Here is a 21,708-nt window from a genome sequence, read left to right on the forward strand (position 1 = left end):
CAAGGATTGGGTCTTCAAGATTCAGTGCAATCAAATCTACGGATTATCCCCTTTAGATTTCCCAAATCTTAACGGACAGGAATGGAAAGATCCATTCATTTGATCCATCCAAAGATCCATTCTATTCGGCCCCTAATTGGGGAGTTTTAGGGCGCGTCCACTGCAAATGGTCATGCACCTGGCCCCTCACCGAGATAGCGGCATGGTACCAGAAATGCAACAAATAAACAAACAAACAAAAATCGACATCCATTTGCCAAAAGAATGCAATGACATGCCGTTTGATCGCATTACGCTTGTCACGTTTAAGGTGAGACCATTTCATAGACAGCTGGGAACGGTTTAATCTTTCAGGTGAAAATTAAATTTAAGGAGCCAAGTAGATAACTAGGTCCAGAGTCGTGGCCTGAATCATACGCAGCACTAAAAATGGCAACAGAGCGCTTGCAAATCAAAAAGGTCGTCTCAGGTCACTGACTTAGCTTAACATAAAACGCATCAATGACTTTAGAAAGGTAACAAAGCTTGAAATAATCGCCATCGGGTTTTTCTCCCTTGCAGTAGTTGTGGCAGCGGGTTTGATTTTTACCTGTCGTGGTGCAAACATAACTAATGACGGACCAGTGAATCCAGGAATTATAATGGCTCGTGGCGTGAGGGAGCAGAGGATACCAAGAGGCGCACATGTAACTGCTTGCCCAGCCCACACGCGGGGGAGGGAGCCTGCCTGGCGCAGAGGGGTGGCCTGTCGCCCGGAGGAGACCTGAGGGTCGCTCGTGCATGTCAGACCTGGGGAGTTCTTATATTTAGGAGCGGACCAATGACTTCATAAAGGTTTTCCCCGGTCCGGCTGGTACCTCCTGAGCGTTTATGCTTGCAGGTACCATATATCGCGCATATGCACGTAATGTGAGAGCATCTAGTAAAATGCGGTAAGCTGCAATTTTTGATTAATCTTCATGTGTTTGTATGATGTATGCCATCAACCAAAACCACCCTTGGCAATGCAGATTAAGGAGAAAATAACCTATGGCGCGTTTCGACCTTCACAATGTTCAACCAGCCCATACCTGTAACCTATTTTTATCTGCAAATCGGCATTCGATATATTTGCTTTTGAGTTATCAAAATTTCGCCAATCTGACACGTCGGCAAAAAGCCTATTTACCAAACATATTCACCGTTCGGCTTTCAGCATTTGGCCCTTTCTTTACTTGGCGTTTAAACAAGCAATATTATTGAAATACGTAAATCTTATAAATTTATATACATACGTGTATCTGCATATATACATGCATGTATGTGTGTATACACACACACACACACACACACACACACACACACACACACACACACACACACACACACACACACACACACACACACACACACACACACACACACACACACACACACACACCACACACACACACACACACACACACACACACACACACACACACACACACACACACACACACACACACACACACACACACACTTCATATGTACGTATATATATTTATATCTTTACATCTATATATATATATATATATATATATATATATATATATATATATATATGTATATATGCATATATGTGTATATACACACTGTGGTGTGTGTGTGTGTGTGTGTGTGTGTGTGTGTGTGTGTGTGTGTGTGTGTGTGTGTGTGTGTGTGTGTGTGTGTGTGTGTGTGTGTGTGTGTGTGTGTGTGTGTGTGTGTGTGTTTGTGTGTGTGTGTGTGTGTGTGTGTGTGTGTGTGTGTGTGTGTGTGGTGTGTGTGTGTGTGCGGGTGTGTGCGTGTGTATTTATCTGTATTCATACGTTGAACGTTTATTGATTGCCCTAATTTTCTAGCTTTGAACCTATGAGTTGAGCTTTGTATCTTACCTGTTATAGGGGCTGCCTCTTAGGTCGTTTTTTAGGATCCGCAATATTCGTTAGTAATCATTTATAGGTCACCAAAGCATTAAAGGCGATCATTTATACCTTTACAATCGATCATACTTTCAATCAATCATACTTACAAAATCAATACAATATTTACAATCAATCTATGCCTTTAAGGGAATCTGATCTTGCTCTCCAGTTTATTTCACAAGGCGCCGCTAAATCTAATTCTTCAAATAGGACCATCAAACTTCCTATCGAATAATTATACAACTATATCACTACCTGACGCAGTTTCCAAAACTGTTTGACAAACAACTGACTGCAGCCAGCAAACGCATGCATTTGATGACATAAAAGATATTTGACATTTGTGAGAGCCCTGAATTTACTTACAATTTTTAAAAATTATTTCGTAGCATTTTATAACACGTGGTCAGGGGTATAAAGTCACACCTTGTGGGCTTTTTCAGAAACGGTTGTCTGTTTACACATTCTCCGTACACCGTAGTGCAGTAATACGCATCTTATCCCAAGAGAGTGCAGGCGAATCCCTGCACGTGGCAAACGTTTGGCGGGGCTTGGGCCAATATTTTGTCAACAGCTACACGTTGTTTGCTGCTTCAGGGCGCTTGCAATTCGCGATGTTATAAAACATGGTACGCGTCCAGGGCATATTACTCAAGCGGCTGCTCACAGCATTAGAAATAACGAACCTCAATGCTTTGGAGATTGAATACTCTTGAAGAAGTTGACGACCCATCGATACATTTTTCCAGTCTTCATCCCAGAAAACGTCTGTGAGAAAGATTTTTACACAGAGGTCGCAATTGTGACATCAGTGACATTATGACACCAATATTCCCCATCCGAAGTCCCCGAGCGCACGGGTTACGGTCGTGACTGCGCTCTTCCATTGCGCCGACGGAAGCCGCATGTGCCACGGGCGCTGCCGTCCTCACGTGCGCGAGGTCACCAGCGGCCCCGGCAAGTGCCACGGGCGCTGCCGTCCTCACGTGCGGGAGGTCACCAGCGGCCCCGGCATGCCTGAGCAGCGCAGCACCGGTCACGTGTGGTCAGAGGGGCCAGGCACGGTGAAGGCCGCCTGTGGCGCCGGCGGACGGACCAGCCGTAGTTAGAGGGAGGCACGACCTCATGTACGGTGCGACTACAATATCAGCGGTAATGGGTGGGCATTTGCCTCAAACTTATGCAGCCACGGACATGTCGTAGGCGTTTTACTTATTTCGGTCTTTTCAGGAAAAACAGGCGTTTCGTGCAGTGCCGCCTTTTCATGCAGCCTTCCTAGGATTACCATTATCATGCTATCTGACGGTGAATTTTGGGCTTTACTTAAAATGTCTACGAGGCTGCTGATATTGTCTTCTGAAACTGCGCCAGCTCGCCGAGCGTCCACTAAATGGCTTTCAGACGCTTTAAGTTCGCGGTTCATTCAGAGTATGTCTCAAGGGAGTTCCATTGGGTCCGAACAAGTAAAAACAACCATCGCAACCAACAACGGCGACCAGAATGCCATGAGTTTAAAGGAGGCTTGAACAAACCTTGTTTCAGGGGCACGGCTCCTCTGAGTGCGCATGACAGACAGAGACAGGGCAGTGTAAAACTATACGCTGCAGATGCCGCAAACCGTGTGTAATGTGTTCGTCTAGAAATCACGATCTCACGCCACGCATCAATAAGAAGACTGCGATAAAATGCAATGTTTTTTGGTTACACACCAGCAATCTCGTTGAAGGAGAAGTGTGTCAGCTTTTATTATTACATATGAATGCTGGATGTGTTGAGGCACGAAATGAGTGTCGGTATGTCCAGAAAGCACCTCGGTGTTTTGTGCCTTAGCTCAGTTGGAATCGTTTGTAGAGACGAATGTTTGAGACTGCCACACAGTGGCCACCCAGTTCGATACACAGTGGTTCCGGCGCGGGTTCGACGCAATCTTTGATGTGCTATCCAATGTTTTAACACAGTCACACTGTATAGACGTGAAGAATCCCCTCCTCTGGTCAACAGGCATCTCTAGGGCAAAACAATCACAAACACCTTTGAGGGGCTCCAACTCAGAAGCCTGTCACGCACGGACCCGGAAAACGGAGCCACTCGACCGCAGATGCGGCAACCGGCAGCGACATATGTATGTGGGTTATCTATATCCCAGTTAATGACTGAGGAATCGCAAATGAGACACGGCTACAACCAAATGGTGCTATGTATGAAGAGATACCGCATTCTCTTCTATTGTGGAAGGAAAAGGCGCTATGGACGACGTCGCTCGGTCAAATTGAATATTAAACAATAAACTGTGATACAAAGCGCTATATGCTCGGTTTAGTAAGGTTTCACCTGGAACACTTTGGTCAATTCCGAATGATCATTCAACAGCTAGCGATATTTATCACGCTATGCAAGGTACATCAGGTCCAATTCAAGTCATGGTTTAAGCATCGCACATGCCCCCGCCCCCACTCCATCTCGGTTACAAACGAGTGGTGAGGCGGCTTACGTACGCAGTTATAACGTTTACAGGGACGCCTGCGTTGAGAGGAGCTCGAAGAGCTCTCACAGCACGCAGATTAGCCGAACGATACTGGGAACCTCGGCACCCGAGATGGTGGACCGCTGAACAGCCGAGATGGCAGACCGCTGAACAGCCGAGATGGCAGACCGCTGAACAGCCGAGATGACAGACCGCTGAACAGCTGAGATGGCGGACCGCTGAACAGCCGAGATGGCAGACCGCTGAACAGCCGAGATGGCAGACTGCGAAACAGCCGAAATGGCGGGCCGCTGAACATCCGAGGTGGCAGACCGCTGAACAGCCGAGATGGTAGACCGCTGAACAGCCGAGATGGCGGACCGCTGAACAGCCGGGATGGCAGACCGCTGAACAGCCGAGATGGCAGACCGCTGAACAGCTGAGATGGCGGACCGCTGAACAGCCGGGATGGCTGACCGCTGAACAGTCGAGATGACAGACCACTGGACGCCTGGGACCTCAGTTTACCGGCAGCTCAGTCGTGTGCAGCACCAGTGGTAGCAGCTCAGTCGTGTGCAGCACCAGTGGTGGCAGTTTGGTCACGTGCAGCACCAGTGGTGACAGCTCAGTCGTGTGACACCAGTGATGGCATTTCAGTTGTTTGCAGCACCAGTGGTGGCAGTTCAGTCGTGTGCAGCACCAGCGGTGGCGGATTGGTCGTGTGCAGCACCAGTGCTGGCAGGCTGTACACTTGTATGCCGGGTATGCTGACTCCATATTTTCCAAACAGGTGAAAACCGATGCTCAGACTGTACAGAAACAGACGAGCCAGTGCGGTCTGGTTGGGTGAGGTATGAACACCGAGCGGGGATGTCCATGTCCAGTGCCATCCTCCGAAGTGAGCAATGACCCTATTAGTTGGTCTGGTCTTAAGCTCTGCCGTAAGCTGCGGTCGTACTAGATAGTATCCAGCTGAGGGCCACATCCGCTTTGATCCGTCCTGACGACGCTGAACGTCGACCCCGCAACCGCGCCGCGGCGACCGCACAGCCGTAGTCCGTTACCGATCTGCAGCGCTGCCAATCCGCCAGCATGGTCAGACCACAGGCTGGCGTTGTTACGAGCGAGCCGCCCGCTCAACTCACGGTAACAGGTGCTATGAAATTCTGCGGTTCGATGTTCCGGCCCAGCGACGTCAGGTACGATTTGGGACGCTTTTTGCAACTACTGGTTGTATTACCGTCCAGGTCCATAACAAATAATATAATTTAAAAAGAACAAGTTCAGTTTAAAATATTTAATTTACTGCGTGGTGTGTGCGATCTTGCATGGCTTTCCTATAACATTGCAATGCGACCAAAACTTGACCTCCCTAATCCGATCTATATAGTAAACGTAAAGCTTATTGCAACGCATCCAGACAACGGGGATAAAACTGGCGTTGATTTCGACATTACGGATCGTAACGACATGAGACCGGCACAGTAACGACATGAGACCGGCAGAGACAGACGAGTGGAGGTGTTCAAGATCCTTCTGAAAAAAAAAATTAGTCAGGGGTGGTCGTGTGCACTTGGCTGCAAGCGTTCGATCAGCAACCAGGGATCCGTCGTTTTGGACGCTTTAGTGGAAACTAGGCCGACCAAAGAGTCCATTTACGTCTGTTTATCTTAGAACGAGAAGGCAAGTTTGGTCCCAGAAAGAAACCTTTCAGCGGCAAGAAAACTCAAACATATAATATGCTGACACTTCTGGTGTTTGTATTCAGTCGTTACCTTATGCAATGAAACCCTGATGCGCTGGGAGTAGCTCAGACAACATACAGCCTTTTAACGCATTCAGCGGGCTTAATTTGCCAATCAGAACTTCCTTCCTTTGTCTCCCTTCAGACGGAAAATAGCTTTGATTTTATCAAGTATTTCTCAGCTACAACAAATTCTGGTCATCCGAAACCTCGTCGCTTTTGTGTTGCATTCTGGCCCATAGCGCTATGGATTAGGGTGCCGTCACAGCGAAAGCATCGCTATGTGGTAACTGTCCCTCATAATGCCCGTGGTATGGGCAAAACGTTAAAACAAAATTTAACGAATTAACCAAATTTTACAGATAGACCGTTTTCACGAATAATTATCTTGCAGAGCTTTTCAGAACTTTAAAAAAAATATTGTCAGCGTTCATTTCCTAACGAAGCAACATTGGTTACAAATGCTTGACAAATATCTGGTAGAATGCTTTTAAGGACGTATAGGCTAATATAATTGCAGTTTGCTTATTATAAGCAAGGGCATGCTTGCATGGACCGGTGCGATGTCAAACGTTTTCTCTCTAGACTGTTCCGAAGCTGTTAAAAAAATCGTTGGCATGTCCGACGCAAACGCGACGAAGCGGGCTCCCATAAGCTGGCCGCATCCTTGTCCATATATATGCAGTGCTTGCGGAGGTGCATACTTAAGCATGGTTCACGATGCATGGTGTTTGAATTAATTGACCTTTAACGCCCCCTTCGCTGCACACGACACCGGTGTAAACAATAATAGCGCGACCGGCATCCAACGCCTTCCACCGATCCATACCGCTGCCAGGTCTAGCATTATCCCAAACTTTGTGTGAAATAAGTTATGGAGTAACGAAACAAATTCCTTTAAATCGCCTCGTGTAAATCGCCGCTTCCCACCATAGACTTAGTTCGATGAATACGCTCAAACTATGGCATTGCAAGGAAATTGTATGACAACATCATTTCCGTCAGAATGTTCAAGATATGAGATATTTTTGCGGGAACTTTTCGAAATCTTTTAAAACCTTTCAGCGAATCAATGTATCGTAAAACAGTCATTTTAAAACGTTTTAAAACATTCCATGCGGTGAGCTTTCGTGAAAGCATTATTCTTGTTTGTCACGCTTGCCACCAACCCACCATTTGTTGTGGGGACCCCACTTTAGTCATAACGCCTTTATAGTCTGGCATAGGCTTTATCAATGAAAGCCATTGCTATGCCATGGTATTCTAGAAGTAAGTGGGCGTGGTACACTGCCAATGGTGCAATGATACAAAGCCAATGAAGCTGCTGGTTGAAGGCAGCGGTCGAAGTCTTTCACACGATAACAACACCGTTCCGCCATGGATGCATGGATGACATATCATTACTTTTCTGCCGCAGCTTCCATTCACTTTAATGCCAGATTTGGCGAATCAGTTTGCTCTAAGAGCGATCACCGGTTGATTTTTAACGGTTTCAAAGCTATCGAAGGCATGCTGTTGGTCTCCTGGATGTGTAAGGAACGCTGGGTGATCGAAGCACCGGTCAGAACTCCCCTCCTCAAATGTGCCCCGCGACTGGTAGCAGGGTGCAGTATTAACGGGTTCAAGGCCCTCTCTGTGTCTCTGCATCTGCTGCTTGCGTCAAGCTTTGGAACCAGTTGTAGCCCCGCTAACTGCTGACGGTCAGGTCTATCTCTCACGGCAGAGGCTCTCGTCTGAAAACGATTAAAAAATCGCCACTAAAAACATTGGCTTAGAGCCGCGACTGAGCACAGGCTAAATGGGCTCAGATCGTATCTATGGGGATCCGGCTACCAAAGCCGTAGCTGTTTATACAGCAGAATGGGCATGTGCCTTGCACGATTTTGTCAACTACGTCGGCAGTACGGGAGGCTCACACATCGGCGATCAACAGAAGCAGATCGAAGCTAGATCATGGTATTTGATATCTGCTTGATCGCCCATATGACGCAGATCTCACATTCGACGCTCTTCATCCTCGGCCCTCGATATTACGTTTGAATTGAGACGCGTGATTGAACGATGCTTGGTGCGTCCAAAGACACATTTGCTAACACGACGTGAGCCGTGCGACGAGGTCCAGCTCAGTAGTTTGGATTCGTCATTGACTGACGGAACTGGTTCGGACAATAAGGGCATTACTTATGGAAAATGCGAAAAAGATTAAAGCCTCATAACAGCATTAAAAGCATCACATTCTCACTGGTCCAAGGAGCATGACAGGTATTAGCTGGGAACCGAACACAATCTGTCCATCGCACACTTTACTCGCGCTTTATTTGCACACTTTATTGCGTGGGTATTGCTTTAAGGACATAAGAAAAGGGAGACTCTCACCCACCTGTTTACGTGGAAGCATGAAGTAACACACATAGGAAAAGAGAAATAGACTCACCGGCCCAATTAGCTGACAGCGAGCTAATTTGAAGAACGACGTAAGCAACTGAATACTGCAAGTAAGCAACAATAGTCAACAACAAGCAGCACTAAGCACAATTTGGACACAGCACTTTCACAGGTTATTGCTATTTCGGCGGTATAATGACGCACACACGACCTATTTGCCAACTGCCGTTGTCAAAATTCCAGGCGTTCAGGGCCATGGAGAGTAAACGAATGACAAAATACTGGTGCCACAAGGATCCAGGGGGAGGGGGGACATGTCACAACGGTAAGCGTCGTGTGTTGTATGGATACAGAGTAGATGTATACATATAACAAGTATATATATATATATATATATATATATATATATATATATATATAGTATATACAAACTAGATATATGCATATTTTATATGTCCATACATATATACATATATATATATATATATATATATATATATATATATATATATATATATATATACATATATACATGGCTAGAGGTAATTATATGCATGCGTATCCACTTTACGATTTTCTCACCAGGGCGTGTATTGTACCTACAACTCATGTAACTCACCGCAAACATATGTCTACCGATTGTTTTTTACGACAGCTTTTGAGCTAAATCGTCACGCACGTGACCTTTCTGACCGGAACAGTGCCATAATGATCATAGCTTGTTGATGTGCAACACTGTTCGTGTCTTTTGAACGACAGTTGATCAGTTGGGTCAAATGTGGGTGTTTATTCAAGAGGAACAAACACGAGCTCTTGCAAAAAGGCGCGTTTGGCATTCATGGTAAAAGCGCGTACTACGGTCAACAGCCAGGAGCTGCACCGCCCTATCCAAAGTAATATTTGCTTCTACAAGTAGTATACAAGTAACACTTGATGAACAGTAAAAACAGCATTTGATGCTCGCCGACTTGTGTTCGAATCAAGCTGAACCATGAATCGGCTGATGAGTCAACCGTTTTGTGATGAGTAGTGAGCCGAGTCAGCTCACTGGGGAAAATGCCGTTTTGGGTCGTGAACTGAATCGTTCGCTCTGTAAATTTCCTGAGCTGAATGGTAGCCGACCAACTCTAACAATATTGCGTCAGTGAGTCAGAGGGCTCAAATGAGAATGGTAGCATGGGTCGACACAGTACGCCCCAGCCAAATTAACAGACCGTTTCGGATTGTTGAAATGAACAGGAAGCAGCAATAGCTACGAAGCTTCTCTTGCAAAGTCAGCAAAAGTTTGCTTTTGCCGTCTCTAAGCAGCAAACACAATATTGTTGACACCGAATGACGTTTGCCAGACCTCAGCCAGAAACCAGTAGATATGACACGGTGCAGATATCCCACATTCCTATATCCCGAGGCAAATTAAGTAAGAGATTGTCCACTACCTATTAACTCCGAGGGCTGGACATATTTATAATTGTCAATTATTACAAAATGAGCTAATCCACGCCTGACCCTTCATTCAGCACTACTTGAGCTGCAGTGAGCACGCTTTTGCTGAGTGCATATGGAATAAGCAGCAATGGTGGCAAAGTCATTTCGTCTCATATGCGGATTGTATGTAGCATATGACATCCCAGAGATTGCATCAATAACTGCTTCCACGCAACACGCAACTTGCAAGTGAAAATTTGGCCTCCAAATTTAGTGGTCTTGGAATGCGATCAAAGTGGCAAACAGCACTCTAATCTCTACGCGGCTCGGTAACCTATTTAACTCCTAACTGATCATGGAGTGACCTGATAAGGTAACTTCAAGGTATCCTGATCGAAACGACAGTCAGCGCCTACGTCAGCTTATCTCTTGTTCTGCTGTTCAGTCCAGTTCAGCTCAGTTCTGCTCAGTTCAGTTCAGTTCAGTTCAGTTCAGTTCAGTTCAGTTCAGTTCCTTGCTTACCGGAACCCGGAATCGAGTAAAGTGGATTTTTTTGCTGGGCTGGTTTGTGAGATACACAGTTGTAATTCGCAATGCTTATTTCTGAAGGAGGTGAAGCATAATAGGTTTGTTACTTATGCTGGCTAATCACTATTGCAAGAATTGTGATCCGATGTTCAATTCTTGATATACCCCCAATGCCAACGCCAATGCCATGCCAATGCACTTGGCGCTATAAAAAATGAAAAATCTTTAAAATTGAATCTGACACAAGCCTGGCTTCTAGAAATATGACTCTTGAGCACCACAGGCAAGGAAAACGCCGGCAATAAGCAGCAGGGTTTTAAGTGTCTGCTTCTGGCAAATTGGTGGATTCTGGGGGTCGCTTTCATACCTCAAGATTCACAACATTATTACCCTTTTCGTCAAAGTGACCTACCACAATATTCCACCCGGAGGCGTGCTCAGAAGAAAATGCTAGATGATGCAGGTTGTAGTTTCAGACATTAACCAATACTTATATACCATGACAGGGCCGATCTACTTCTGTAAGGCTCATGTGATTTTTTAAAGAAATTTTCTTGCAGGCGGGAAACATTTTCCATTTTTGGGTACAGGGGTTCTTCAGTCATTCTTAAAGCCTCATCGGCGGTAAATGTTTTGTCTGCACACATTTAGATGCACAACTGGGTCTCATGCATACGCGGGGCTTCATTTGGGTCTCCAAAACCTCATTTGAGTCCCCAAAACCTACAGACATCGACACAAGTCGGCAGATAATCGACGCAGACACAAGTCAGCATCTTCAAAGCCTGCAGACAACAACTAAATGCATACTCACAAGGACTTCAGCGTCTTGATCCATTTGCTTTTACAAACACAACTGAAGTAATACGAAGCAAACATTTCAATCCAACAAGTTCTTCGGTGGATGTATTGGCCAGGACGGCTGGAGGTCAGGTAAATCGGCCCGACCCAGCTCAAGATCCGTATTGATATGGCTCATTGCTACTTCTTGCACATTTGATCAACAGAAGTCACCGCCGGCTAACATTGAGAATGATTATGCCCAATTTATTTATTATATGTTATCGGAAATTTGCTCGCAAGCGCCAAATGCCATTCACAAATGCCCCCTGTCATTAGCGCTCCAGGACTTACCAGTTATGGTTGACAGACGGGCCCAAGTTGAATGTCATAGCGACATTTTTAGGGATAATTCCTTGATGGCATTGTAATTCCATTCACAAAGGTTGCTAATATCACTTTGAAGATGTTAGTGCCCAGAAGACGAAAATCGTTGTCGTTAAAAGATAACGTCTCCGTGCGAGATAAACCATATGGCGTTCCGAAGTGAATTTCTGCTCATTAGGCATCGACCGCCATGCGCTCATGGTTCCATGTTCACCAGTGGATTAGGTATTTCCATAAACTGCAAGAGATCACGTTTCATAAAATCGGCCAGCAGAAGCGTTTGATCATGAATTACATAATGTTCAGGTGCAGATAAATCCAGTCACGTCATGAGAACTACGTTCTAAAGTGGTCAAATGAAACAGCTTTCCACTGGAAGAACGACCAGTGACAGGGTATCAGTTGTGTCAGTGTCAGTCAGATGTCAGTGATGTCAAGGACAGTTATAGATGCGTTACAAGAGCATAGGTAATTTCAGTGTCCAGTACCGTCCATATTACAACCTCGCTGCGTTCTTCTAATTTGTTAAGTCCGCTGGCCTCGGCTCGACCGGCCGACTGCTGCATTAAAAAAACTGATAATGTTCCCATGTGGTGGCCTTGAACGTTTTTGTAGGACTGGCCACTTGTGGGGACATCATCGGTGTGTGTGTGTGTGTGCGTGTGTGTGTGTGTGTGTGTGTGTGTGTGTGTGTGTGTGTGTGTGTGTGTGTGTGTATGTATGTGTGTGTGTGTGTGTGTGTGTGTGTGTGTGTGTGTGTGTGTGTGTGTGTGTGTGTGTGTGTGTGTGTGTGTGTGTGTGTGTGTGTGTGTGTGTGTGTGTGTGTGTGTGTGTGTGTGTGTGTGTGTGTGTGTGTGTGTGTGTGTGTGTGTGTGTGTGTGTGTGTGTGTGTGTGTGTGTGTGTGTGTGTGTGTGTGTGTGTGTGTGTGTGTGTGTGTGTGTGTGTGTGTGTGTGAAACATGAGCGGCGCCGCTTCGCCGCTGGATACTGCGCCGGTAATGGCCCCAGTTGTTCCCCGTGCTGAGCAGCAGCGGCGAACGAGGCGACGCCCTCGCCATCCTGGCCATCCATCGTCGGGGTGCCAGCCAACACCCGCTAGTTGCTCTGAGGTCACCCGACTTTGTCGGCACCCCCCTCTGCCTCGCCTGCGACGGACCGGCGCCACCCGGCGCGTGTCCGCCAGTGGTCAAGCTCCGGGCCACCTCCGTGGAGGAGGCGCGGCCGGCGCCAGTCGAGTGCTGAGAGCCGCCGAGGGGGGAGAGCCACGCTCGCCGACCGGGCGCACGTGCCACGTGACTGAGGCGGACCGCGGGGGCATCGTCACGTGGCGGTGGTAGCCCCAGAGGAGCAGACGACGCTCATCAGGCACCAGCCGACCACGGCAGCATGCAGCGCTACAGGTGAGAGCCCGCACCTATTGGCCGGCCAGGCCACACGATTTCAGACGTGATAAGCGTAAGCATATAATGCGTGATAAGACGCGATAAACGTAGCATAGATGTGATAAGACGTGATAAGCATAAGCATATAAGACGCGATTAGACGCGAATGGACGCGATAAACAGGCGAGCAACAATTCAAACAGATTATCACCTGTTTAGGCCAGTGAGATGCAGCCCCAACGAATTCACACGAACTCCGATGCTGCATGCATCCTCTCTCCCTCACAATTTGTACAATTATGTGACGTAGGAGAATCCGGAAATACGTGTTTGCGAACAGGGTCGTGGCCCGAAAGAGCCTTGGCGCTAATGAAATGGATTTGCTTCAGCTCAATGGGCCCGGGTCGCGCCGCCATACAGTTTTCATCAAAAGTGACCCCATTCTTCGGAAGTTGTGCTACAATTCTGTCAAGGCGCTAAGTGCAGGCTTCTTGTGCTGAAGGTTATCGACCTTCAAAACACTACGAGGTGTTGGCTAACGTTATTAAGCGAACATCGGTTATGTTGTCAATTCATGGTTGTGATCATGAATGATATATGGTGTGTGTTGACGTCAAAAACTCAAAACGTCATGTGTTGGCAATATGTTTGCTTGACATCGTCATTTAACCAGAATCTCCCGGCGTATTTGGGGCTCTTAATAGTGAGAAAAAGAGCTCTGAGCTCATAACCCCATAAAATCAGGAACTCATGGCTTTCCCTGTTTATTTCAAGTAAACGTAGGCCGTCCGATCAGGCAGCTTGTTTCTGCGGAGTCGTCATATCACTCTTTCCTTTTTCCATCTGAGACATGGAAACATGAAGTTCTCAAATTCAAGACAAGTTAAATATCGTTAGAAACAGGGCCAGATCTGGGTGAGCAGACTTCGCGGCGACATAAAGCTGACTGATCCTGGCGGGGGAGAAAACCGGCAATGGTGTATGCAACACTGTGGGTTGATATGTGGGACTTATGGGGATACAATATGTTGATATGTGGGCTCATCCGTGTACAAACTGCGGAGCCGCCTGTTTGCCATCATTTTAAAGGAGTGTTGACACCGCAGCAGCCAAAGCAGGTCAAGACTCGGACCCATCTGTAGGACGTGGACGAATGCACCGTCTACACATCATTTGGCAATCTCAGCACTGTCATGGCACGTCCGTAATATCCCGAGAAGCAAGCAATGGCACGTTTTCTGAAACCGGTCTGACATACAGCACACTCCGGCCGAAACCAAAGTGAATCAGCCCAGGGCAGCTACATTGGTGCGTATCCCAGTTTATTGTGATCGACAAGCATCCAAAATGTTTACCTTCTTCCAAAAGTTTCGTTTAAGACACCAAATCAATGCTAATGATGTGGAATCCATTTATCCCGCCATTTAAACTGTCAGGCCATGCGGTGGAGGCAATTAGGCTTTTGATTTCCTGGATCCAGTCCGGCCCGACACGTGGGGTATAGGAGGCAATCAATTTGTAATCTGTGTAACCCAAAGTTCCTAAATCAGGTGCGGTCTAATCCGCTTTATTGTGCATTTTGCTCAGAACTTTTCGCATTAATCTCCCGTCACATTTCGGTTTGATTCAGGGCCAAAACTCACGCAAAGCATAAATAACATGGCAAGGTTCAGCTACTTGGTTCATCCCCTTGGCGGAATCCAAGGGGATGAACCTTTAACACCTTTATTTGGAAAATGTTTTACTGGCCTGAGACATTTCCAGCTTTATGCCTCCCCTTAACACACAGACTTCCACCGACAATTTCCTAGTTATGCTTACGCTTTCCCGCCCTCATTACGTTCCATGATTTTCACCAAGCCTTTAATGTCTTTTTTCTTGAACGGTAGCAACACATACAATCACGTTAGCAACAGCTAAATATGAGACAAATAAGGTCTACCATTCATTCTACCATTCGTGAAATATTTCACCCTACCTTTTGACGACAGTCCAAGGCGCGAGCCAGCCACCTCCGCTCTAGAATAGATCGTGGCCAAATGTCCCTCCTCTGATCTTGAAGCCGACGGTAAGCGACCGACACATATCTAAAGCAGTAGGACAAGTTTGCACTTTATTTAGGCAACAAATCATTTTGCCATTTCTCAATATATCAAAGGTTAAATGCTTCATATCGCAAGAAAACCACGTGCACCAAGTTCTCACCATGAGCCAGAAACGCGTCAGCGTTACTAACGCCAAGCAAAGATTACTAACCCCCGCTCGTTACAGAAGCGCCTCTGACACACGGCGTAAGCGTTTGTGGACGGGAAGATAAAGAAGCATGCACCCCATTGAATTAATGATGCTGGCGGAATTGCCTTCGGTTTCCAGACATTGTGGATACCGTAAACCAAATCATTATGTTAATTTACAACTGCTGAAGTTTCTTTGGCAAGCCCTCATTCCGTGGCTTCCAAAGGTGCAACGTTTGGGACGAGATCCATTGGGCGGTACGTGCTGTGCCATGTATGCGCCGCTCAGGGTGTGAGCATGAGCACAGGCATAAATGCCAATTGAATGCAGTGGACCAGTATTTTTAGCGTCTTACACCTTTCCATTTGTCTCAAAATGGGCGGATGGACTACCTCACTATCATAAATGATAAGACACCAGCCCCCGTTATATGTGCACAGCCTACAATTGTATGATTTAAGGTAAGGAAGCTAAATTTCCTGACAGCCATAACCATTATATTCACACGCGATCACAGTCATGCTATATTCTTCAGAACATTATACGTACTTAGTCAATGCAATTTCTCCTCAAGCAGTGTTGCACAAACCCGTCTTGTCAAGTGGACGGATTATGTCTGCCAAGGACTTTTTTCAGTTGTCTTTAACGGACCAGACAAATTCGTGCATAAACTCATGATTCACAGTATGCCCAATCAGTCAGGCTCCACATGGTAGGGCCGAAGCCAAGCGGTGTTGGTCACAGATATAAGTGCCTGGAAGCCGAGCGCCAGCGCACGTCCGCCTGCTTCAAGTCCTCATGGCAATGTAGACCGTTCCAATCCATCGATAAGGTTCTATTTGCATGAGGTCCTGAAGGTGATAAACCCCATTCGGTTATGATTTCCATCACTTGCGTGGCTATCACACCTCTCCCCTCTCGCCACAGAAGGCGCGTGACTGGTACGCAGCTACCCACATCACCAGCTAGGCCGCATGACTGGTGTGCAGCTAATCACATCACCAGATAGGCCGTATAACTGGTTTACAACTACTCACAACTACTATACTTGCTGTAATTGTGTATGCACACTCACAAGCGCCAACATTTTTGTGTGCCCGTTAGCAAAAACGTCATTGGAATATGTGCTACGATCGCTCTGAAGTTTGCAAGTAATGTATTGCTTCCTTTCTTGCATGTCTTTGAGAGCTATCCCGTTTTGATTATTCTGATGCAGCCAATTTGTGATAGAACATGCATGGTCGACCTTAAACTTTGACAATGAGGTTGCTGGTAGAGCGCGAAACCTATTTCAATGGTTATTTCCAGGGCGGCGCAGGTCGAGCAGGCCTTAGTTCCAGGGCGGCGCAGGTCGAGCGAGCCTTAGTTCCAGGGCGGCGCAGGTCGAGCAGGCCTTATTGCCAGGGCGGCGTAGGTCGAGCAGGCCTTATTGCCGGGGCGGGGCAGGTCGAGAAGGCCTTATTGCCAGGGCGGCGCAGGTCGAGTAGGCCTCATTGCCAGGGTGGCGCAAGTCGAGCAGGCCTCATTGCCAGGGCGGCGCGGTACTAAAATGATCTTGAGCTACCCGGCTCAGACCAGCAGCCGTACTAAGTGGACGCCAATGTCCTTGAAACCGCCGATCGCATGTTCATTTAGTTTTCAACAGTAAGAGGGGTAACTCCCATGGACGTTAAGCCAGTAACCGTAGCGGAAATGGCAGCGCTTGCCCAAACCGATTTCGCACAGTGACGACAGAACATCAGTAGGCATGGGAGGGAGCCTAACTTCGCCTCGCTTCTTTTCGTGCACCGTCATAAGGCTGATGTTCAATTTTGCTCGGAGTTAGGGACAGCTGGCGCTGTCCCCCCTCGTTGTTCCTAATCCGCCGCCACTGATCTCGAATGTAGGATATGGCCTAAACCGAGGAAGATTTGTCCATCAGAACTAGACAGCCGTCAAGTCCCGTCCCTTGAAATCGATATGGGTGCAAAATGGTTGTGTTTTTCTCTATGCTTTTGCGTACAACTGCAAAGACGGAACTACTTGCAAACTCATCGATTCTTGACAGAAACTGTCGAGCCCCGGTAGTTCCGCAGCCAGCCAATTTCAAGCAATGTTATTTGTGACCCAACGCGCCAGTATTGCATCAGCGCCTCTGTCCTCCAAACTTCAACGACAGGTTTTGTTTCCAGCGCAACGTATCGCACCTACTGGTGTAGCCTTCCAAAAGGACGTCTGGACCACCTGCTTAATCTTCTCACCATGTGCAGGATATCTCTTTACAACCATCAGGTCCGTCACCGACCCAATCGTCCAGCACTGCTCAGGGATTCTGGCTGACTGTATGATGGCAAGTAAAAACTGCATATTCTAAGCCCTCGAACGGCTTATTCATTTTAACTTATATTTTTCCAGATGTTAAATTTTAGTTCAGTTCACACAGCAGACACTATTCATTAAAACGGCAAAATGAAATAGGACAATACCTGGTGCATGTATAAACAGGTGTTGTCAGAGGATGACATAACGCATTTGCGAATAGGTCAAGCAAACAACACCTTCGATTGATTGGACGTGCCTTTCACTGCGTTCGATCTATAACTGGAACATAGCCTGGTGCTGGACGCGCCAGCTTCTTAGTGAGTCGAAGGCCGTGGCGAGCTTCCGTGTGCAGTGTTTGACCGTCCCAAACAGGAAGCAGTGATCCAGGCGCGGAGCTGGGGTGCCGCTGCGCTTAAGGTGTCCGCCAAACGAGCATTCCTTAATGGGTTCACACATTGTGCTGCAGCGCTTAAATTCGCAAGGTGTCCCACGTGATTTGCGCACACTTATCTACACATATGCCTTCATAGATGTCCCCGTTAGTTTTCGAAGAATTGTGCTTTGTACACGTCCTACATGGTGTTTTACCGATCATGTGGGCGTGTTTGAAAATAAAAAGAGTTGAGCTTCTGGATGCAGCGTCAATCTCCAGGGTCATGTGTCAATCCCTCATTGCAACTTAAAGTGCTTATTGAGCGTCGAATCTCGCGGAAGAAACAACGCGGTAGTGGGCGGGACGAGAGATTCCACATCATGGCTGTTGGGCGATGCGCAGATGTGATCAGCACTGCGACGGTGGCAAAGTACAGTTGCATACAATGCTATCGATTCATGCCGAGTCCCACCAACTATGTGGTGGGTTATCTTTTGAGTACTGCAGAGGCAGAACCGCGATGCTGCAGTGACGCCACCGATACATCTAAATGCCCCTCGTCCTTGATCGGCCTCGATTACCACCAATACCGATTATAAAACGATACCAAACGGTCATTCCAGTCGTTTTACAACGCGCATGACGAGACCTAACGTGCTGATGGTATGCACGGTGGCAAAGGGCGGGGGAGGAGTGGGTGTGACGCTGCCGGCAACACAGCGCCTGTCATCCTCCGGTGCCGTCGCTCAGCCGCTGTGTAACGGATTCCTCACCGGCAGCAGCGGCACACGGAGTCGATCGGCGGACTTGCCCGGCGCCAGAACGCCATTCGCCGTCTGGCGCATTGCTCACTCGCTCTTTTTTCTGCGATAACTGAACACTAACCTTGCTGTGATGCATAAAAAGAGCTGACTTGAAACACGATTTGACCAGGCCATTTTTGGAGGCATCCCTGCGCCGTTGCCGGATATCTGTGAGCCCGCGTTCGTGACTGGCGAGTGAGCGTGCCCGAAGCAGCGAGCCTGCGGAACTTCCGCTTGTGTGTCGGCTTCCCACACGACCCAGGACGACGTGGCGTGCTCCGACGGCACGGCGTGACGCCCGGCCGCCCCGCCAGCTGACCGCGGCGCCGGAATTGACCGCTGTGTGCCACTCGGATCCCAACACCCCGGCCGCCCCGCCAGCTGACCGCGGCGCCGGGATTGACCGCTGTGTGCCACTCGGATCCCAGCAGCCAGGCCGCCCCGCCAGCTGACCGCGGCGCCGGGATTGACCGCTGTGTGTCACTCGGATCCCAGCAGCCAGGCCGCCCCGCCAGCCGACCGCGGCGCCGGGATTGGCCGCTGTGTGCCACTCGGATCCCAGCAGCCAGGCCGCCCGCCCCCGCCTGTCTGCACGGCACAAAACTCAGCGGGCTTAGTCCCCGGCTCTGAACCGCGGCCAGTGGTTACCGGGTGGCATGGTCGCTGCTGCTGCTAGATCCAGAATGACTCAGGGAAGCCGAAAAATGACACTTACGGCAACGAGTTGTCTGCTAAAATTGTCAGAACGTATCACGACGCTAACGCCTGGTGGTCACAGCAGCGAAATGTGATGGGCTTGATCTGCCTACTACTCTGGTTACATTTGGTAATAATTACTCACACCATTGAGCTGCGCAGATATTAAAACGACATACCTCTGCTGTCATACATCTTGAGGCAGCCCGTGCCAATACCTTGTGCGTTCTCTGACCCAAGTGACATCAACTGCAACCGTTGGACAGAGACCCCGGCTCCATCTCACCCAAGCGACATCGGCTGCAACCGTAGGGCAGAGACCCCGGCTCCGCAGACAGCGAATGTCCGGTCGTCTCAGAAATGAGTTGGATCAGCTTGTTCTATGCAGTCGCAATCTGCTTTCGACCGCAATCTCCTTTAGCCGACAATATCCCGCGCCAGCGTAGGATTCTTCACCTGTCTGCACCTGGCATTGCCTGGAACTCCTGAACATTGACTGGTGTCCGTCTCAGTTGAAGCCTGCCTGGCCCTAGTTGTTACTGGGTGAACTTCCGTAACTGACCAGTCGATTGTTCATGCTTCATACTCTTCAAACGACCTTATGGCTGCCCTGCAGCTAAACCGTGGCTACTTCCTGACTAACCTCGTGACTGCTCAGTGACCGGCTTATCGCCGCGTGCCCCTGGTGACTGACTGACGGGCTCCCCCCTGCCCCCCGGGGAGCTGACCCCAGCGACTGACTCCGGCCACTGACCCCGGCAACTGACCCAGCTGGCGTCCGTCCGTAGGTGTGGCCGGCTCTGGAGGCTGTCCGTGCTGCTGCTGGCACTAGCCGGCTGTCTCGCCGGCTCGCCGGAGGTGAGGAGGCGCGGCCGCGGCCGCCACCGACACCGGCACGGCGACATCCTGGAGCAGATCGACACTGAGGAACTCGCGCTGGCGCTGGAGGCGCGCAAGCCGTCGGCGCCGGCGCCGCCGCCGACCGCCAACCTCTCGCTGCCGGCCGGCGAGCGGCGCGCCGCCATCGCTGGTCTGCGGCCGGACGTGCTCACCTCCTCGCGGCGCGCGCGGCTCATCACCAAGCGGCGGTACCTGAAGCAGGACTGGTGCAAGACGGAGCAGCTAGTGCGGCGGCTGCGCGAGCCCGGCTGCCGCTCGCGCCGCGTGCTCGACAACTTCTGCTACGGCCAGTGCAACTCGTTCTACATCCCACGCGAGGGCCGGCGCCGTGGCCTGGAGCCGTTCCAGTCGTGCGCCTTCTGCCAGCCGCGCAGCTGGCGCACCGTGGCGGTGACGTTCCGCTGCCCTGGCCAGGTGCCGGCGCGCCGCCGCCGCCGCGTCCGCTTGGTCAAGCGCTGCCGCTGCTCCACCGAGAAGCTGCAGCGCTGAGCAGCCGCCGCCCGCGCGGCGGCACTCGCTCCCCACCGCCTCGATTTGCTGCTGGGTCCTGAGCAGGGTCCGGCTGTCGCTCGCTCTGTTTGTCTGTCGCTCGACTGTTACACTCGGTCAGCGGCCGGAGGAGGAGCGGCGGGCTGTCCGCGGCTGCGGCAGCTGGTGAGGCGGTCCGGACCGCCGGCGCACGGCCCTGACGGCGACTCATCCCAGCCGGTCGTCCCCGGGGGAGCCCCTGAAGGTGACCGGTCGGCGGCGGCGCCAGTTCTGTCATCGGCTCGGATCATCTCTGTCTGCGGCCTCGGAATCGGCCGAAACGCTGCTGGTCCGTCCGTTAAAGGACTGCAGATGAAGCTGATAAGACACCGAGCCCCATTGAACTGTTGGCAGGTGACGTTATGTTGTGGCAACACGGGGCAGGGTAATCCGTGTCTCACGCGCTGGGTCTAGCTATATGCAGCTATTTACCGTGGCAACGCTATTGGTGGCTCCGCTGAGCCGTCAACTAGTCATTTCTTAGTCGTGTTGGCACGTTCGATGTGTATAGATGGGCAGCTACTAGACGTTGAAACGTAGTCAGGGACACGATGCCGTTCCGTTGAGGCCGTTGTTGTGCGTAATTGGTGACGACGTTGTTGCCGCGTTGACTCGCGCGTTTGAAGGCGAGGTCTGCGTCGTGTTCCGCTGGCGGATCCAGTTGCCGCCTCCAGCGACAGCAACAGCGCATGGCGGCAGGCGGTTGGAAGCGGAAGGCGGTCCGGCGCAGCTGCGGCGCCTCTCGTGCTTTTTGTTGTCCGAATACCCGGAACGGTAGTTGTGTTGTTCGGAGACCCCGAACGGTAATTGTGTCGTCCGGAGATCCGGAACGGCAGTTGTGTTGTCCGGAGA

The 21,708-nt window shown here is 49.4% G+C and overlaps 1 protein-coding gene across 1 annotated transcript; it reads left to right on the forward strand.

Annotated features, from left to right (window-relative positions):
• Positions 1-20,478: 20,478 nt before the first annotated feature.
• LOC119107482 (gremlin-2-like) lies at positions 20,479-20,817 on the forward strand (the record flags this gene model as incomplete). The annotated part of the gene is made up of 1 exon (XM_037230932.1): positions 20,479-20,817. A coding segment is annotated over one exon (339 nt), but the record flags the coding sequence as incomplete, so codon positions are not given.
• Between the last annotated feature and the right edge of the window lie 891 nt (positions 20,818-21,708).

The sequence above is a fragment of the Pollicipes pollicipes genome, unplaced genomic scaffold, assembly GCF_011947565.3.
Source record: "Pollicipes pollicipes isolate AB1234 unplaced genomic scaffold, Ppol_2.1 Scaffold_2555;HRSCAF=2994_pilon_pilon_pilon, whole genome shotgun sequence".
NCBI lineage: Eukaryota > Metazoa > Arthropoda > Thecostraca > Pollicipedomorpha > Pollicipedidae > Pollicipes > Pollicipes pollicipes.